At 43.0% G+C, this 20,555-nt stretch overlaps 1 protein-coding gene across 3 annotated transcripts in view; it reads left to right on the forward strand.

Moving 5' to 3' along the window:
• Positions 1-20,555, forward strand: part of SLC35F3 (solute carrier family 35 member F3) — a 631,678-nt gene that overhangs the window by 408,171 nt on the left and 202,952 nt on the right. The window contains exon 1 of one of the 3 annotated variants that reach the window (XM_056113594.1): positions 6,320-6,684. The exons of the other annotated variants lie outside the window; for them this stretch is intronic. Within the exon in view, the coding sequence (XP_055969569.1) occupies positions 6,609-6,684 (76 nt within the window). The 5' untranslated portion in view covers positions 6,320-6,608. Of the gene's footprint in view, positions 1-6,319; positions 6,685-20,555 lie in introns of those variants that run through there. 3 annotated transcript variants of the gene reach the window in all.

Here is a 20,555-nt window from a genome sequence, read left to right on the forward strand (position 1 = left end):
GTGAAGGCAAGACAGCTACAAGATTCTCTAATGATTCCTGTTTCCCTGCACTTGGCATTACTGTAAAGGTTATCGATTAATTCCTGCCAGGTGGGGGTGGGAACAGAGTTGCCCAGTGCATTGGAGTAATTTCTTCCAATCATTAGACTTCCTCTCCTGTTGGAAATACCAAATGCTTGCTCCACACTGAAAGCTTCTAAACACTGTAGACTGATTTATTTGAGTAAAACTCCATTTCTGGTTCCTGGCATTTAAGTGATTATTTTTAAACACTGGTAACCACAAAAATAATTTATTATTCTTACTCTATTTAATACTGTAAATGATTATGTAACAGTGTTAATATTCCAGAGTGAATTAATTAAAGTTGTCTGTTTTCTGACTAGTAAAGACTTTAGCTAGAATTTTAAATTATTTTCAACAGCTTAAGACTTTTGCATAAGTTAAACAATGATTTTTTTCAGTCACTTGGATTATGACCTATGATCAAAATAAAACCAACTGGATTGATTACAAGTGACATATTTTTTTTAAAAAAAATTAGGAGTCTTCACATAATATGACTTACACATAAATAATTATATATCTAAAATTCAAACATTAGTCATGGTGTGCTAAGAGGATGAAACCACAGTTGACAGTATGCAAGACACGTGTACTAGCTTAATCCCTGTACTAGCTCTGTGTCTAACCCCTCACTCTGCACTCAGGATCCATTTCTGTCAGCTCTCAGGGATTGGAATCAGTGTTGGCAATGTGCAAGGCATTTTCCTTAATCCCTTTACTATTTTGATGACCCCTAAATTTATGTGCTTATGCTCTTTGGGCTGGAGCTATAGCACAGTGGGTACAGCATTTGCCTTGCACATGGCTGACCCGTTTTTGATTCCTCTGTCCCTCTCGGAGAGCCCGGCAAGCTACAGAGAGTATCCTGCCCACACAGCAGAGCTCCCTGTGACATATTCAATATTCCAAAAACAATAACAACAAGTCTCACAATGGAGACATTACTGGTGCACGCTCGAGCAAACTGACAAACAATGGGAGGACAGTGATTCAGTGAGTGATATCTAAAATGCATTTCCAAATTTTTAATAGATACAGAACTTACAATAAAAATCTCTTTCAGTGCGCACCATACATTTTGACGAAAATAAATATATTTTTATGAAAAGTTTTGAACATACTTAACTGAAGATATATATAAAGTATAATCTTAATTTTTGAAGCATTGATAATTATATCTTGGAGGATAATTCACTAAGCCCCCAAACTTTAAAACTAAATGCAATCCTAGACATTATTATTAATGTTTTCTTTTTTTAAAATTTTTATTAGTGAAACACCATGAGGTACAGTTGTAAACTTACAAATTTTTGTGCTTGGGTTTCAGTTATACAATGATCAAGTACCTATCCCTCCACCAGTGCCCATTCTCCACCACCGCTAATCCCAGTATCTCTACCACCCCCCACCCCCCCCCCCCATCCCACCCTGCCTCTGTGGCAGGGCACTTCCTTTTATTCTCTCTCTCCTTTTGGGTGCTGTGGTTTGCAAAAGAGGCATTGAGTGGCAATCATGTTCAGTCTATAGTCTACTTTCAGCATGCATCTCCCATCCTGGGCAGATCTTCCCAACACCCTTTATTTGGTGCTCCCTTCTCTATCTTAGCTGCCCTTACCCCTAGAGTGTGTGGCTGGCCTCCAGCCATGGAGTAAACCTCCTGGTATTTATCTCGGCTATTCTTGGGTGTTAGTCTCCTATTTTGTTAATTTATGTTCCCCAGATGAATGCAATCTTTCTATGTCTGTCCCTCTCTTTCTGACTCATTTTGCTTAGCATGATACTTTCCATGTAGTACCACTTGTATGTAAATTTCATGACTTCATCCTTTCTAACAGCTACATAGCACTCCATTGTGTAGATGTACCAAAGTTTCTTTAACCAGTCATCTGTTCTCGGGCACTCAGGTTTTTTCCATATTCTAGCAATATTATTAATGTTTTTCAAAATGTTTTTACACTGACAACAATTTTGTTTTTATTTTTGACCAACAAAAATCTAACATGGAACCTCCATAGATCAAGAATTGCTTTACAGAGACCAGGAAACTTAAATTTCGAACATAGTATAATTAGGAAACTCTTGTACCCAAACTACCAACAGATTCGAATACACTGAGCAGGTTTTAGGTTTGAGCTCCGTTCTACTAGTGAAGACAGGCCAACCAAAACTGCTGCCTATCATTCAAGGGATTTCCATTTCATTCAAGGTTTAAAAAAACCTAAGTAACCACTTAACCCCCACAAAGGGATCGAATAAATTCTTGGTGTAAGATTGAAGGTACTGACATCAGTACAAAGATGAGACCTACGTCTACCATGGATGACAGAAGTATGAGTCAGTCCGAGAAGGCCAGAACAAGTTGTTTAAGCAACATGTTTTATTTACTTTATTTACTTGTTAACTGAAGCCTGAATCTATACCCAAAACTGGGAACACAGGACCAAGAAGAAAAGTAATCTTCTATAAATTGAGGATCAGCCAGACAATACATAGCTACCCACTTCCTGGTGATTCACATAGGCTTGTTTGTCTTTCTTTCCCTAGAGCTCCCCACCTGTGGATTATCGTTTAAATATAGCCACTTCGAAGTAGAAGAAACTCACTGTCTCATTTTTCCTTCTTTAGACTCTACCTCTTTGCTCTTTGGTTTGGGAGTTTAGTTTGACTCCCTTGCTGTAGTGGGTAGACAGGAAGACTGCTGAGAACAAGAAAATGAGTGTGATATATGTCCTTCTGTATTAAAACTTTGTTCCTCACTGTTATCTATTCCATGAACTCACTTCAAGGTTTCAAACACAAAAACCTACTTAATCTTTATAAGCCTAACATACTAACCTGCCACAAATAGCCATTAAATCCCACCCACCTCCCCAGCCACATCTATGAAATAGAGATTGAGGTTAGAGATAAAAGGCAGCTCTATCGGAACAGATTCCATCTTATGTAGAACCAAGGAAATGTTTGGTTTTGATGAGCAAATCATTGTACAATACATTTTTAGAAGATGACAAGGAAGATCTATTAATGAGTATGATCTGAAAAAGTCACCTCAGTTCTCTTTCATATTAATTGCTGCAATGATGAATTTAAAACTGGAAGATGTGCACCTGACAGCCTTAGACATTAGCTCATCTTAATAACCTCCAAAGAATAGGTTCAAATGTTCAAATGGCAATACCCTCCAAGAAGAATAAATTCAAATGTTGAAACAATGTTTTCATTGATAGTCAAAATTTTTAGCTGATAGTCAAACTTTTTACCTTGCATTTTAAGGTTTGCATTTTTAAGTGAGAATACCATGTGATTAATCTAGGTATCCCTGAGCTAGATTTTAATGACCTAACTTCCAGCAGAAATTTTAAGTTGTGAAAAGTCTAGTGTCTGTTCATATGCGAATTCAGTGAAATCTTTAGAACCAATTTTTTCAGTCAGCACTCTCATTCCCTAAAAGAGTTTGAATCTTTTTTTCCCTCAGGGGAAGGGGTGAGGGAGAGTACCACTTTGGGTTGAAATATAGCATGAATATCACACAAGATTGTCCTCTGTACTTACTAAACTGTTGTTCTTACCAAACAAGCAGCACTTGCTACTTATAATGAAGGGGAGAAATTTGAGGGCACTTGGTACTTTCTTAATAAATAGCAGAAGTTGACAAACATGGAGACATGATGACTTCTCAGGTATCAAAAGTTATCAAAAGTTATCAAGGGTATGCCTGTTAGTGACAGTTTCCCAATGTTCTCATTAACTTCAAAGAATCTACATTTTGTCTGGTCTGGTAGATCACTCTTTTTATTTACTTATATATGCTATTTTAATAAATTAGCATTTTGGTGTGACCCACCTGGTTAAATGACTGTGATGACTGTGGACAGGTCAATTTGAAGTGCAGGGGGGGGGGGGGGGATGGGATGGGATGGATGGGATGGGGGTGGAGTCACAGACTAGAATTTGGTCCTCCATAAAGAGGTGAGTGGGTGTGATAAAATGTCTAAAGCACATTTAAATTATAGAAAATTGCTTATGGATCACTTGACATGTATCTCCCACCTGAATTGGAATTATGTGGCACTTTGGCATTTAACATTTATAATCTAAGAGCATTACAGTTAGAAGTGCAGAGATAGGCGGGAAGCAATGGGGAGCAGGAGTCAAGGGGATCTAAGTACATCAGTGGTATAAAGGAGTGGTGTAGCTAAATACCCAAACCACAGAGTCAACAATCCCAAGAACAAGGATCCAAACTTAGATAACCAAACTTGGGTTGGGGGACACCTTGGAACCCTGGTGAATGGAAGAGATGCTGATGGTAGAACTGGAACATAGTATATCTAAATGCCAATCATGAATCATGGTGCTTTAATAATTTTTAATGGTGCAGATATTTTCAGGCTTGGACTTAAATTCTTTAGTCAGTTATATTCTAAACCTGGAACACTTTTTAATGTTTTTTTAAAAAGTTTTTGGTTTGAGGACTGCAGCCGACTCAGGGCTTACTCCCATTTCTGCAGTCAGGGATCACTCCTGGCAGGATTTAGGGGAACTGTGATGCTGGTTTGATTGCCAGAAATGCACATGATCCCAGTTCTGCAGTCAGGGATCACTCCTGGCAGGACTTAGGGGAGCTGTGGTGCTGGTTTGATTGCCAGAAATACATATGATCCCATGAGCGCATCCAGGAATGATATCTGAGCAGAGTCAGATATGACCAATTCACAGCCCTCCTACCAAAGACTGCTTTAGCAAGTGAGACTTCTGCTGTAAGCTTCTTTTGTGCATTTAACTTTTACTAAAAGGCAGGGGTAGAGATTTAACTGTGTTCTCCTTAGGGATCTTGGGGCAAGGGCTACGAGCTAAAGGGTAGGAGTTGCCTCTAAAGGGCTCTGCAGAGAGCATCATGAGGAAGCACCCTTCGGAGACCCTGGGCTTTGAAGAACCAGGGGCATTTCTACTCATTACCCAGGTTCAATTTCTCTGCCCCTCTTGGAAAGTCTGGCAAGCTACCTAGAGTATCTCGCCCGCACGGGAAAGCCTGGCAAGGTATCCATTCAATGTGCCAAAAACAGTAACAACAAGTCTCACCATTTGTTGTGAGACGTTACTGGTGCCCACTTGAGCAAATCAATGAACAACAGGAGGACAGTGACAGTGACATTGACAGCTATTCAAGAGGGCAAGTAACAAGAACCTGAAAAGTACATTTCTAGGAACTGCTTCTTTCAGAAACCTGATATGGTTGCAGAAATAGCTGGTAGGTACCAAGCAAACTAGGAAAATTTTTGTTCAAAGGCCAGTTATTCCAGAGTTGCACTTAAAGTTGATAATTTTTAAAATTGCTGTTCTTTTCCTCTATGAGACAGGAAATCAGGTAGGGCAGGAAATTTGGCATCAGGATTTAAGGTAATAAAATTTTCCTTAGAGCTTCAGTTTTCCACTGGAAGCTGGGACTAAAGTTGATGGTTGGGCATTTGTGAATGAGATGCTGGTAAAGCCCTTGGAGTTCTGGGGCTGCGTTAATCCCATCCATTTTATTTATCCGCAGGAATAATGGCAGGAGTCCATTGCTGATACTGTGTGTGGGATAAATGCCCCTGGGACTCCAGAATCATTCGGGGATTTCCCAGGCCAGTGATAATGATGTAATAGGCATGTCATTGCTTTTTAACACACATCATTGGCCAGCAAATCATCAATGTAGCTTCCCTTTATGTCTGTTTTGAAATAGTGAGACCAGTACCTGCAGCAGATGTCAGCTTTGCTGCAGAGAGAACCGGGGGAACTGGCCAATGAAGATTTTTGCTTCCCAGAGAGTCTTACCACTTGCAGATTGGGTTTCTGGGACAGAATAAAAAACTGCCCTAAGCTTTATATCTTGTAACTGTTTTGCCTCTGTGGACTTTGCGTTTTTTTCCCCAAGATAAGGAGCGGTCCCCCAGGCTAGTCAAAACGTAGATTCTTGGAAGGCAGTTGAAAAACTGCATTTTTGTTGCTTCTTTAGAACTTTAAGCAGAGAAGAGTAAACTCACCATCCAAAGTCAAGAGCCCTTTTAGGCGTGTTTGACACTGAGGCTAAGTTTTCAGGTCTCTCCTGCAAAGTGCTGTGTCTGATGGCGAGTTGGTGGCTGCTCTGGTGCCCAAGCTGGACGCTGTCGCCCAGACCAGACCCGAGAGGAGGAACCTGAGCTGAGGGGCTGGACGTCCCGGGGCGGGAGGGGGGCGGGGCAGGTGAACCGGTGGGGTTGGAGTGGGGGAGTGCACTTGTACGTGACGTTGGAGTTTGCAGCAACCTCGGAGCAGGCGGCTGTGCGTGCGTGTGTGGAGTAGCTGCTGCGCGGCCAGGGAAGATGTGTTCCGAAGGGCGGCCGCCGCAGTGAGCCGGCGCGGGGACTGAGCACCGCGGGCAGCCTGGGAGACAGGCCCTGAGCAACGGGCAGCTTGCGCTCCTTTCTCGGAGCAGGCCACCCGGACCCGAGAGGCGCGCTCCTGCCGGCCCCAGGATGTAGGCGATCGGTGTCGGCGCTCCTGCAGGCTGACGGCTCATCATGAAGAAGCACTCGGCCCGGGTGGCCCCGCTCAGCGCCTGCAACAGTCCAGTCCTTACCCTCACCAAAGTGGAAGGTAACGGCTGGAGGCGGGGGCGAGGGACAGGGGGGGTGGGGGGAACGGTGGCGCGCTGATGCGGGATCCTGGCACCCCTGCGGGGGCTGCCTCCTTGACCTCAGACTGCCTAGTCTTGGGGACTGCCTGATCGTGGGTGCTGCTCTGCTCCCCCGAGAAGCTTCGCCTGCAGTGCAGCGCCAGTCGGCCCGTGGGGGCGGCCGCTGGGCAGTTAGCAGGCTACCCCGAGCAGCCTCGGGGGGTCGGCGGGTTGCAGTGAGCACGGGGATGGCTCCTTGCAGTTGGCCCCCGGCACATATGGCTCTCCGCAGCAGAACGTCAGTTCTTCCGCTGTTGGAGGCAGGTGAATAGGACAGGGGTGCCCAGACACCACACGTACACTTGGGTCCCCTGGGTTTAAAACTCCCCACCCCCACCCGGAACTCCGTCCCACCCGCATTCCCCACCCCCCACCTCCCCACCCCGGATTCCAGGCAAGTCAGAGGTGTTGCTCAGTGGGTGTTGGAGGTGGGCTACAGCAAGATCAGATCCCTCTCCTCCCACCCTCACCCCACCCCCCCCCACCCCCACGCCCCAGCGCACCAGGGAAGTGCCTGTCCAGTGCTCCGTGAGAACTGGCTGGTCTAGAAAGTCACTGACCTGTCAACATCTCCTTTTCCTCACTGGGGTCAGAGACCAGGGCAAGAGCTGTGCCTTAGACGTTGTTGTCCCTCTGCACCCCACCCCCACACTGGGAAGCAAGAAACCCATTTACTTTAGCAAAGAGATAGACTCAGGCCTTAACTCCACCCCAGAGGCAGAAGGTGGGATGACTAAGTCTCCAATTTGACCAAGAGAAGGCTAGGAAGGGCCACATAGCCAACAGAGCAAGGGAAACAGTCCCCTTCCATTTCAAGCCCCCACTTAGTTTGCACTAGTAGAGTCCTTTACAAGCTGTGAGGGACAGCCAGCCATGAGCTCGCAGACCTAGCCTGGCTTCTGCCTTGGACCTAAGACTGCAGCCTGGAGTCAGGACCTTCCTAAGATGCTCAGGAGGACCTGTGAGAAAGCTGCAGATGGAAGGAGAACCAGTGAAACCGGCTGGGCAGTTGTATGTTCCATGCTCAGCCCATTCTCAAAGGCCTGGTAGTAGTTCCCCTGGGGTGTTAACATCCTCCCCACCCCATCCTATAGCTGGAAGCTGTGAGACCCAGAAAGGTGGGTGAACTTGCCTGAGCCCTGCAGCTTCGCAGTGCTGAAGCAGGGCTAGAATCCTAGAATCCAAGGCTGTTCAGAATATCATTCTGTACTAACCAGCAATTGCTTGCCCATTTCTCGGCACTTTGTTCTAACGAGGTCGGGGTGTGGTGTGGTGTGGTGTGGTGTGTGTGTGTGTGTGTGTGTGTGTGTGTACTTTCCTTCCAGATTCTAGTCCAGTCTTAGGAAAGAGTTTATCAGGCATCTACATATGAACCTAGTGCAAGTGCCCAGGAATGCTTGTCTCTTCAGACCTTTTCAAGGACTTTGATCAAATGTATGTGTAATTTGGAGAAGGCACAGGTTGGCTATGTACTTCCTATTGAGCAAACATGTTCAGCTTCTTTTGGGGAAGTAGTTGACCTGCCCTTAGCTCTAAGTCAGAGATTGGCTCTGCCAACTGCAGCAGCGTGTCTCCCTGGCTGTCCCCAGCTAATGTGGACATATCAGGTCAGTGCTGCACCTCAGATGTTTGGAACGTGGATGGTGATGTCACCCAGACTGGGTGCTATGTCCTCAAATGTGCTCCACTGAACAGGTTCCTGATCTCAAATAAGCTGAGGATTTGTCCCCGGGGAATCAAATAGGGAATCTCCTCCTTCTTCTCCTCCTGCTCCTTCTTCTCTTCCCACCCTCCCCCTCCATTAGGGTGACTCTAGCCTCCTGCTCACACTTGCACATAATGTGTGTGGGTAATAGAAAGTATATTAAACTGAGAGTCAGGTAGATTGGGAATCAAGGTTATGTATTCCCTGGTGAGTCGATTTGTATAAATCATCAGCGCTATGCCATGTTTTCCTCAACTGAAAATAGAAGTAACCCTCTTCCTTAGCAGGACTCAGGAAGCCCATGAAGTTAGGTTGGGGACAATAACTGGCACATAGGAGATGCTTACTGTCTGGCAAGCCTCCAGACAGGCTGTCTTCTACCTTCAACAAACCTTGCTGCACTCAGAGTACATGTGGGTAAAGTATCGACAAGTAACTATAGAGTTACAGGAATGTTAGGTAGCCCCCAATTCTCTGCTCTTAGATATGCTTACACGTTTTTCTGCAAGGAAGTTGGTACCAAAATCTTGTCCTTGCTTTGCCTTGGGATATTTATGTGTAGTTTTCTTCCTCTGCCTGTATTCTTTGCCCTTGGTATTGTTGTTCAGTTTGTCTCTTGTTCTATTTTTTGAAACCATTTGATCTTATGTGCTTGTTTTGGAAGCATTGAATCATTTTGTTTTGCTTTTGGATGAACAGGACAAGGTGGTCCCCATACTGTGGCTGTTTCTATGTGGATGGCAGGCAGGCTAGAGAATGGAACCCAGCCAGCAAGGAGTATTTATTAGCTTGTGGCATGTTTCTTCCAACAGGAAGCAAGGAACCATTGGAATGTGGTACATATTTAAAAAAATGAAATAGAAAATTCAAGTAGAAATGTTTGCTTGAACTCAAACTCAGGATAATGAAGAAGATGGCTTCATTTATTCAAAAAAATATTTCTCCCACCCTACTGGGTCCTTTGTTTAGCAAGGCCCTGGACATGCTAAAGTCAACAACACTACTTTCATTCTAAGGGAAATTTTATCTATATATTTCTTTCCCACTAGAACAGTCTCTGGTAAAGGTGGTAGATTCTATTTCAGAACTAACAGAAAAGTGTTTCAGGGACACTGATAATTTACTAGTGTTTGGAGGCCTTCCCTGAGAATAGGATCTTCCTGAAAAAGAGAAATTTTGGGGTGGGGGGCAACGAGGAAGACAGGCAGAGCCTGACTAGAGGAGGAAGAGGCAGATACTAGGCAGCTGAAGTGGACACTTGTTGGGCAGGGAAAATGATTCTGTTTCACATGGAGGGAATGTGTTTGGCACAGCCTTAGTCAGGGACACATGAGAAAGAGAATGCAGGTAGGTCATGGAGAGAGCTCAAGGCTGAAAAGTAATTTCCAGCCAGGTGGTTAAGGTCTGTCCATCCAGTAGCATATTTTTATGTTCTTAGCCTGACTTCCCATTAAATTATGAATATTCAACAGGAATACCCTGTCTAGTATTTAAACGACACCTATACTCACAACTGGAGAATCCGTGTTCAAATGTTACCCTCGGGGCTAGAGCAATAGCACAGCAGGTAGGGCATTTGCCTTGCACGTAGCCGACCTGGGTTCGATTCCCAGCATCCCATATGGTCCCCTGAGCACCACCAGGAGTAATTTCTGAGTGCAGAGCCAGGAGTAACCCCTTTGCATTACCGGTTGGGACCCCCAAAAATAAAAAATAAAATGTTACCCTCAATAAAAATCGGAGAGCCCGGCAAGCTATCAAGAGTATTCGATATGCCAAACGCAGTAACAACAAAGTCTCCAATGGAGACGTTACTGGGCCCGCTTGAACAAATCGACGATCAACGGGAGGGCCTTTACCTTTTTTACCTTTACCAATAAAAATAGCTCACTGAACAGTAATATTCCCCCAAGAGGCTAGGAGCATGAGTATTATGGAAACAGTACAGGTTCTGGAGTTCTGTGGACTGGATTAAGCACCCACCTCTTTTGTTAAACTAATAACTTTAGTTCACATTTAATGCCTCTGAAAAATCAGTTTCTTCATATGAAATGAAAGTGGCTATACGTTCCTCCAAATGAAAGTTATTTTTTGCCAATGAGTCTATCATTCTGCAACTGCTTTAGGGAGATCACTGAATTATCTACATTTTCTCTGAGAAGCAATATCCTTAGTTTCCTTCTCTGTCACTGCAGTAAAAAAGACTCAGAGAAAACAGTCACATAAGCTTATGCAGTTAAAAGCAGATAGCACAGGGTAGACATCAGTATCTGCTGCTTTAGAATGTTGCTAGCACTTTGCACATTGTTTTGCATTTGAGATTTGAGTTATGCTAAGAACTATCTCTTCTCATGGCACTTTGGAATTGCTTGGTAAATGTTTGCGCCCCTATAACTTCTTCCATTCCACAATATGATTCTGAGTCTCAACCACTATTGGGATTCCCAGGGCCACTTATGGGGTGATTTTCCTTTTATTCTTTTTGGAGCCACACCTCCAGATGCTTAGATTTACTCCTAGCTATGTATTCAGGAATTACTCCTGACAGTGCTCAGGGTTACATGCCTAGGATCGAAGCCCGGTCAGCCATGTGTGGGGTCAGTGCCCTTACCCTACTATCACTCTGGCCCCAGGGGTGATTTTCTTAGAAACAAAGTAGTCAAACTTAGATTGGGGGCAGTGGAGATGAGCTCAATACACTGCAGCAGAGTCCCTATTAGTGGAGTGAGACTGACACCCCAGAATGGGACCCCTCTGCTGCCTCAATCTGAGAATAGCTGTAAATACACTCCCACACCCTCAACTACATCTCAAGTTGACTTGTCCAAGGCCTGAAAACTCAACGACGATCATTACTTTAAATACATAGAAATGATCCAGATGTAAAGAAGAAACTAGAAACTTTGACCCAATACATAATCCTTTACCCTTCCGAGATTCCATCGAATTAGAAATGTCTTAAAGGCACACAAAGGACAATTACCTGTTGAAACAAACTGGTTAAAAGGAACATGAAATTAGTGCTGTTTCAACAGAGGACACACTCACTTCTCACTGGCATACACATGGGCACAGACAGCTCTTTTGCCCCTATGGCCTCTCTTTTGCTAAGTTAACAAAACCCTAGCAGGATTATTTCCTGCTGCACTTGGAGGTAGCTTTAGAATCCTCAACTCCAAGTATGAGTGCATGAGGATACACTCATCCGCTTTCATCTTCCTAAAAGCACAAGCAGACCACCTAGAAGAAAAAGTTCCTTTGCTGTCCTAGGTGGAAAGTGAGAACAAGACAACATTGCAGGCAGGAGCCAACACTACAGACAAATGTGTAGGGATGAGAAAGAAAGAAAGAAGGAAAGAAAGAAAGAAAGAAAGAAAGAAAGAAAGAAAGAAAGAAGGAAGGAAGGAAGGAAAGAAAGAAAGAAAGAAAGAAAGAAAGAAAGAAAGAAAGAAAGAAAGAAAATAAAACTGCAGCAGACAGGAAAAAAAAGGTGGGAGTGACCAGGAGCCCTGCACATAGTCTGTTGGGAGATGGAGCTCGAAGTTAAAGGAGGAAAGATACCAAAGCAAAGATGGTCTTCTATTCCAATGTGGTGGTCAGCCTTAGTATAAAAAAAAAAGACAGTCTTGTATAGTGGATGTACAGTAGGTCATGAGAGTTCATTTTGCCAACCTCCAATATCTGTAATCAAGTCACTGGGGTAGAATTTTTTTAAGGGTACTAGTAAATCAATTGCTCTGCGTGCCCCTTTAAAAATGCTACACACTCTCAGTCATGCACATACTCTCCAGCAATGTTTTCCAGACTTTTTCTGTGACCTTGAAAATGTCCATGTTTGATAAGGAACCATGTTTGAAAGTGATTGCAGCTTCCTGCGTGGGAGCTCATGGTAATCATAGTAATAAGGTGTATTTTATGATTGACCTGCCTCACTTTTTACTGTCCCCACACATCCTTGTGCAGTGGTCCCAACATTAGCCCATCAGACAGACAAGGAAAAAGTACAGGGAAATTAAGTGTTTTTCAGCACTGAAACAGCTGCTGTATGGCAGATCTCTATCTTAACCACTAGGACAGGACAAAGTACAAATACGACTGGTACAGAAGAGTATGCGTGAGTAGCACTATATAGCATGTCTTCCCGTTGTTCATGAATAAGTACTGGAAGAAAAAAAAGTCATTAGTTGTAAGAGCATTGGGAGTGGAACATGCCTGTGGGACAAAGGAAGACAGGGTTGACACCCTATATTTAGGTGCTTGGCAACCTTTATTGCAGTTATGTGGAAATAAAAAAGAATGAGGGCACATCCAATGACAGACATATTTCCACAGAATGAGTAGGAAAGTACAGGATTCTGGTGCTCACATATACAGGAGATGGGACAGAGAATGAAACTCTGACTAGATTTGCTATCACATCACACTCCAGTCAAAGGGAGTGACTTATGGAAGTGATTTTTTAAATTAAATTCTTTTTACTGCATAACCATGTATTACACCATTACAAAGCTCTTTGGGTTTGGGTTTGAGTTTGTATGATTGGGTTTCAGCCTTACAATGTTCCAACATCCATACTTTCACCGGTGTGCATTTCCCACCATCAATGTCTCCAGTTTCCCTCCTGCTACTCTCCATCCCCCACCCCTAGCCTGTCTCTATGTCAAACACTTTTCTTCTCTCTCCCCCCTCACTCTCTCCTCCCTCCCTCTCTTTTTCTCTCTTCCTCTCTGTCTTTCTCCCCCTCCCTCTTCCCTTTCTCCCACTCTCCCTCTCTCCTCTTTTGGGAATTATAGTTTAAAGTGAATACTAGTCTGCAAACCAAATCACAAGGGATGGGTGAGTTTCTGGTACTAGAGAAAAGTATCTGCAGGATACTTGGTTGCAGTGCTGCAATACTGTTTCTGTTTGGGATAGCAAGGAAAGGGAGACATCGGTAAACCAGAGAAAGAAAGCTAGTATCAGAATATGCTTGAGGTTGCTTTAAAAGACATGATTGATGCTGCAGTGGTTGGAGACAAGAGGGCGAAGGAGAGGAAAGTATGATGTTGGAGAAAAGGTTGGTTAGTCTTCAGACAGAAAGGGTGAATTAATGATGCAAGGATGGAAAGTGGAGATTCAGGAGAGGGAAGTCAAGGACCTGTGTTGTTGACTTTGATAACGAAGGAAGTAGAATCATCTGGTAAATGATGGATGGGGATTGAAGGCTTGAAGGGGTGGAGCAGAGTTCAGAATAGCTCATTGGGAGAGCTGTGAAGAGAGAGAATTCTTAAAAGCCTTTTTGGCGAGTGATGCATTTCCACTGGTTAAGACAAGGTGTAACTTGGGAAGTGTTACAGAACATTTCTGCTGAAGAGCCTATGGAAGATTTCTTTTCTGAAAAGAATTAAGTTGCTTCATCTCTTGGAGCTGGGCTAATATATTGTGGAGGAGCAGATAATGAAACCTGAGCATCCTGACCCTCACCCCCATGTTCTTCCCTGTGAGTTTATTAAGTAGCATATTCATTAGCAAAGGTTGGTTTATCTGATTAAAACCCTTTACCGGGGAGTGCTCTGAGAGAATGGAACTCAGGACAGAGAAAGCAGGCCCCTATGTCTTTTCAGAACTGACATTTGGATCTTTGATTGGGGGAGGCAAAATGTACTCATTGAGTTAAACTTGCTCCATAAATCTTCACCAGCAGGGAACTACTGAACTTGACCCAGGACTTCCAACTCAGGGCTGGTTCAAAGCAAGGTGTAGAAAACCCTCTAAGAAAAGCTATCTGACTCCCAATGTCGACCTGGGACTGTTTTGTTAGAAAAGCCTTACTACCAGGGATTACCCAAGCCACTTCACCTTCAGTTGGTACGTCCTAGTTCTTCCATAAGGCTGCACTTAACACACCACAGTCAGCCCTAGTTTGACTGAGCCAGATAAGTCCTACATGACCAATTAGTGCTTGATTTTTCCATATATGATGCATCTGTTTTCCAAAAAATACTTCCAGTTGTAAATGAGCCTATACCATCAGTTAAAGTTGTGTAAGAGCCTACACCATCAGCTAACATTTCACCCTGCCCTTTTGCCTCTCTCTAGCGGGAGGAGGCTTCACCACAGACTGTCTGTGAGTGGACACTCTGCCCACTGACTAGAACACCCTGTGAGCCCCAATATCCTCAATTCCAGTCCCTGGATAAGGAGAGGGAATCTTTTGACAAAACTAGAAAAGAGCAGTGTATTGTGCTCCTGAGAAGCACCAACATCTTGCCTGGCCTACCAGTGGCAAGTACCTGCTGTGCACAGGGAGGCACCAGGTACTGGCCCTGAGAAGGGGGGTTCCAGGAGGCTGCGCAGGCCACGACTAGCAGGGAGTTGGATTAAAACTCAATCCATGGCTGCAAATATTTAAGCTGCAGAGGATCAGTCACTCCCAGAGCAAGGGATCCACATAGCATTCCTTCCCCACTGCCCCCAGGCACTCTCTTTCAGGCTTTCCCTGTGTGGGGGGTTTTAGAAGATCCTGGAACATACATTTGTGCTGGCATCCAGATCCCACAGGTTTGTTTACTGAGACATTGGTGATGGCTGAGTCAGGCCTAGATCCAGCCCAACACTCAAACTGCTATAGAATGAGACCTTAGGGATATTTAGAGGAAGACTCTCCTCCAAGACCATCACCACCTTCCAAAAACAAAAAACAAAAAACAGCGCTGGTCCACCTCTTTGTTTGTTCTTTAAAAGTGACTTGCAACTTGTCATGTTTTTTTCTTTATTGCTTCTGAAAAATCACTTTACCAACAAAAGCTTAAGCAACTAATAGACTGATAGGAGATTAAAAAAAAAAAAGATATTTCTAATTTTTTTCCTTTTTTTTTTTTTTTTTGCTTTTTGGGACACACCCGGCAATGCACAGGGTATACTCCTGGCCCTGCACTCAGGAATAACTCCTCGTGGTGCTCAGGGGACCAAAGGGATGTTGAGGATCGCACCTGGGTCAGCTGTGTGCAAGGCAAATGCCCTACCTGCTGTGCTATCGCTCCAGCCCAGCCCCATCATTTGATTTTTTTGAGGGGGAGAGGGTCCATATCTGGTGTTGCTCAGGGCTTACTCCTGGCTATGCACTCAGGAATTACTCAAACTTGGATGGACTTCATGCAAGGCAAGCACCCTACCTACTATATTATCTCTCTTACCCTTCACCCTGAACTTGTGCCAACTTACACAGAGATGTTAGAGTATAAAAAGGCTTGGAGAGTCTCACATCTCCCCTAAAGTAGGTGGTGACAGTTCTTAACCAAGTCCCACAGGCTAAATGACTTCAACAGGAACAGGAAATACAGTTCGAAAGGCTGCATGCACAAGAATTAGGTGTTGGCAAACCTGGTTTGTAGAAGTTCAACCCCTCACTGTGTCTTCACATGTCATTTTCTCCACACGTGACATAGAGAACGCAAGAGAATAAACTCTGCTATCTTGTATAAGTGCACAAGTTATAAGTTTGTGACCCTATCAGATCAGGGCCTCACCTTTGTGACCTTCTAACCTAAATTACTTCCTTAGAGACTCAGTCTCCAAATACAATCATAGTAGGGATCCCTGGGGGTTAAAACTTTAACATATGAATCAGAGGGGGCAGGAAGCACATACACAAACATGTAGTCCATAGTAGCCCTCATTCCAGAATGGCAAGTCCCATTCAGACTCACACACACACACACACACACACACACACACACACACACACACACACACACACACAGGCTTTTCCAGGTTGAAGGATGGATCCTGTACACAGAAACTTCAACCCCATAGTCCTGTTCAACTTTCAAAGACTAGAAACCTGAAGGCCCAAACTGGAACTGCCAAATACAGGGGTAAGATTGCTCTCCACTCCCATTAATACTTTGAGAATTACTCTTTAGAGATAGGTGAGTAGCTGAGATGTAGTTCAAAATATCTGTCTGATTTCAAAGTACCAGTTCACAATCTGTAAAATAAAAGGCTGTACTGCCCAGCAGGGCTGGAGGGATAGCACAGCAGATAGGGTGTTTACCTTGCACGTGGCCAACCCGGGTTCAATTGCTCCATCCCTCTCAGAGAGCCCGGCAAGCTACCGAGAGTATCCTGCCCACACGGCAGAGCCTGGCAAGCTCCCTGTGGCATATTCCATATGCCAAAAACAGTAACAACAAGTCTCACAATAGAGATGTTACTGGTTCCTGCTCAAGCAAATCGAGGAACAACGGGATGACAGTGCTTTGTCCACCAATGTTGAAAGATAAAAGAATTTATAAACTCTCCCAGCAGAGATTGTTTATGGCCACTTTGTTGGGTATTATACTATCATGTGTCCCTTTACTTCCCTGTGTCCTCTCCTCCCTTGATCTGTGTATTCCAGACTTTCGCTGTGACCTGCACTAGTCAGGACTATAGCTGGAGCCTTACCTATATATGAATATTGGGAGTATTTTCTGATACAGAGTCCAGGGACTCAAGCAGATGTCTGGACAAACTACAAGTGGGCTGGCATAATGGGCCAGGGTATGTGAAATGAAGGTGCTTTGAGTCATCCAAAGTTTTTGTTTGTGGTTGCCTTGTACAAGAGAGTCTTCTATGGACTGGGGATGTGGGGTACAGGAGATCATGCCCAGGTATAAGATGAATGCCCTAACTACTAAACTATGTGGTCCCCTGAATGCCACCTGGAGAGATCCCTAAGCACAGAGCTAGCAGTAAGTTCTAAGCATTGCCAGGTGTGGCCCCAAAACAACAAAAAGTGAGAATCTTCCTTTTGCTCTAAACAACTACTTTTTAAAGAGTGATCACACATAATTTAACAGAGCAAATGTTTAATGAATAGATGAAATAAGGGAACCATAATTTCAAGTGGCATAGATTTTAGTATTTGTCTAGCAGGTTTTTATTTATTCCTTACTAGAAGGGTTATACCTCTCATGCCACCAAAAGTTGTATTTTTGAGAAATGAATTGTACTTGCAAATGGCTATAAACAAAGCTAGATACCAAACTCATCTTACAAAATTGTTTGCTTTGTTTTGCTTTTAATTCACCCTGATTTAAAAGCTGTTGATAAGAGTTTCAGGCATTCAACGGTCCAACTCGAACCCATTGCCAATGGCGCCTGGTCCTAAACTGTTATTCCTCAATAGTCAATAAATGGACAATTATTCCTCAAGATGTTTAGCAGATTATGGAGTGAGGACTGAGGACTATGGGGACTGCAATTCCAGACCACATCTCAACTGTACTCTATAGTCTTTCCAGGGCCTACATCTTGGATGGGGGTGGGGCAGGCAGTGTCTTTAACATCATCCAGTTCAGCCAAGTTTGCTGTGACCCCATGGAAGGTGTCAACAACTGAATGAGAGATTCAAATTAACTAATTCCCCAAGAGAAGTGGAAATGTTTGTGTTGGGCTATAGTACAGTGAGTGGGGCATTTTCTTTGCACTTAACTGAGCTGGATTTTATCCTGGGCATCCCAAATGGTCCCCCAGGCATCACTAGGAGTAATTTCTGAGTGCAGAGACAGGAAATAACCCCCAAGCATCGCCAGGTGTGGCCCCAAAACAACAACAACAACAACAAAAAAAAAGTTTGTGTCACACAAAGACAATGTTTATAAACATTTTTTATAGCCAAAACAGGAAACTATTCACTTGAGTCAGCTATTAGATACATGTTTTAACAAAATGTGGAATATACAAACAATAGAATGCTACCCACTTGTAAAAATGTTCTACAGACACATACTACAAAGGGATGAATCTCAAAGACATACTACTTGAAAGAAGTCAGCTGAACGTCTACATATTTATAAAATATCCAGAATAGAGTAAAAGCAGACTTATAGTTGACTGAAGTTGAGTGTAAATGGGGAATGATTGCAGATGCAAATAGCATATTTCTACTACCTCAAAATGAGTCCTTGTCTCAAAGACTGGATAGCTATAATAGTTTTGCAATTCTGTCCTCTTATTAGAAATCATGAATTGAACAACTAAAAGCAAGATTTGTGGCTTTGATAGAATAGTCACTTTTTTTTTTCCTGCACAATATTCCTTCCTTCACTTTGGAGGCTGGAATCTGCCTGAGAGTGATATTTAACTCGATCACTCTCTACCCCTAAAATATTACTGGAACTTAAATCTTAAACTAAAACCAATGCTCCTTGTTCTTATTTTGAGGTTTCCACATAATATTTGTGTTCTTTTGAAAGGAAATCAAACTTAGCTTTCCTAAATTTGAACATTAGGAAATTTTAGTTAAGCATGAATGCTCTGCTTTGTCATTTTAGGATGCCTTTCACTGCATAAACAGATGCACCCAATTTATCATTTTCTCCAAGGAAAGCACTAGTTAGCTGACAACCTATTCTGAGAGCAATTAATTCTCATCTCAAAAGCTAACCTTGACCTCCAACACCCATAATGACATAGTTTTCTTCTATTGTACTCTGGTCACACAGCAGCAGTACCTAGGAGGCAATGTTTTATAACTCCCTAGACAGAGACATAGAATATGATTTTGCAGCTGGTAGGACTGTTGTGTGCTTTCTTTAAATTTCCTGACTAGGACAGAGTGTAGGATGGAAGTTTACATGAATGAATGCATTCATTCCCAATTCATATGTCCCACTACGAATTGCATATAATATCCCCCCTAGAGCGACCGGAAAGATGTTATAGCACATAAGGCACTTGCTTTATGTGGCTGACCCGGCTCAATCCCTGGTACCACATGTGGTTCCCCAAACACCTCCAGGGGTGATCCCTAAGCACTGCTGAGTTTGACCCGTCCTTCCACAAACACCAAAAAAAGAAAAGGAAAAAAGAATGCTCCTCCTACACACACACACCCATACAACTTTCTCAAATGTTTAGTAGAAGCAACTCCTGCATTAGACTGGGAAGAACCTTTCTGTCCCCAAGCAATTCTTAATGAATTAAGTGGGGTAAGCAGAGCACTTAGAGGTGACGTGACACAGCTAAGGGTAGATGCTTAACTCACAATTACAGCATCTGTCAGTCTGCACAACCACTGGGCCAGAATGTGTAATCTACTTTGTACTTTAGTCAACAGTTCTGGGAGCAATGCAAAGTTAGACTGGAAGATACAAGAGCAGAGGAGTTATTAAGCAGAAAATTCAAGTGTGTGGAAAATGGTGTCATGGTATTGCTGTCATGGTAAAGCTTTGTAATGATCTGTCTCATGGTGATTCAATAAAAATAAATAAATAAATAAACTTAAGAATGGTCAAAGAAGAAACAGAATAAGCTATTTCTGTATGATGTCCTGCCTTGACTTGCAATTTATAAAGTAAGCAAAAGTTTCCTGTACTTGAAGGTTTGAGGTTTATTTGGGAAGTGAACCTGCCCTTCTCATTTTAATTCTTCTTTCTGAAATTTGAACATATATTTAATCTCTACTACTTGATTACTTAATATGTAATTGTGTGCCAAAGCACACAATTTCCTAGTCATTTCCTGTGAATTGTCCAGTATATCAGCAAATTTCACTTACTATATCACTTTACTTTTTTTTTCACAAATTTCATCTATTAGAAGAAATATTAGAGTATTGGTTCTGGGAAATGAACACTGGTGGAGGGATGGGTGTTGGACTAAAACCCAAACCTGAAAAGCTTTGTAATGATCTGTCTCATGGTGATTCAATAAAAATAAATAAATAAATAAATAAACTTAAAAAAGAAAGAAATATAATTTCTGAATAGTTTCTCCAGTTCCTTCAGTCAACCTGGATATCTCACTAAAATCCATTCAGGCATCACAATGGGGCAAGAAAGAGAGGATTTTGGTGTCTTCCTCATCCACCCATTCTATTCTTCAAGGCCCAGGCTGCGCTTCTGACTTCTCTCTCTTCTCTGTTATTATAGCCCACACTGATCATACCCTCTGTAGAATTTTTGGTATACTGAGAAGTCTCTCCATTTTATATGTATTTGACCTGTCATTCTTTTCATTGTTTCATTTTTGTCACGTGAAAATGGGTTTTAAGTTTCTGAAGAACAGCAATGTATTGTATTTATCTACTGGCCACCCACAGTTCTTACTGAATTTTTTTAC

The sequence above is a fragment of the Sorex fumeus genome, unplaced genomic scaffold (assembly GCF_029834395.1).
Source record: "Sorex fumeus unplaced genomic scaffold, SorFum_2.1 ptg000021l, whole genome shotgun sequence".
In the NCBI taxonomy this organism is placed as follows: Eukaryota; Metazoa; Chordata; class Mammalia; order Eulipotyphla; family Soricidae; genus Sorex; species Sorex fumeus.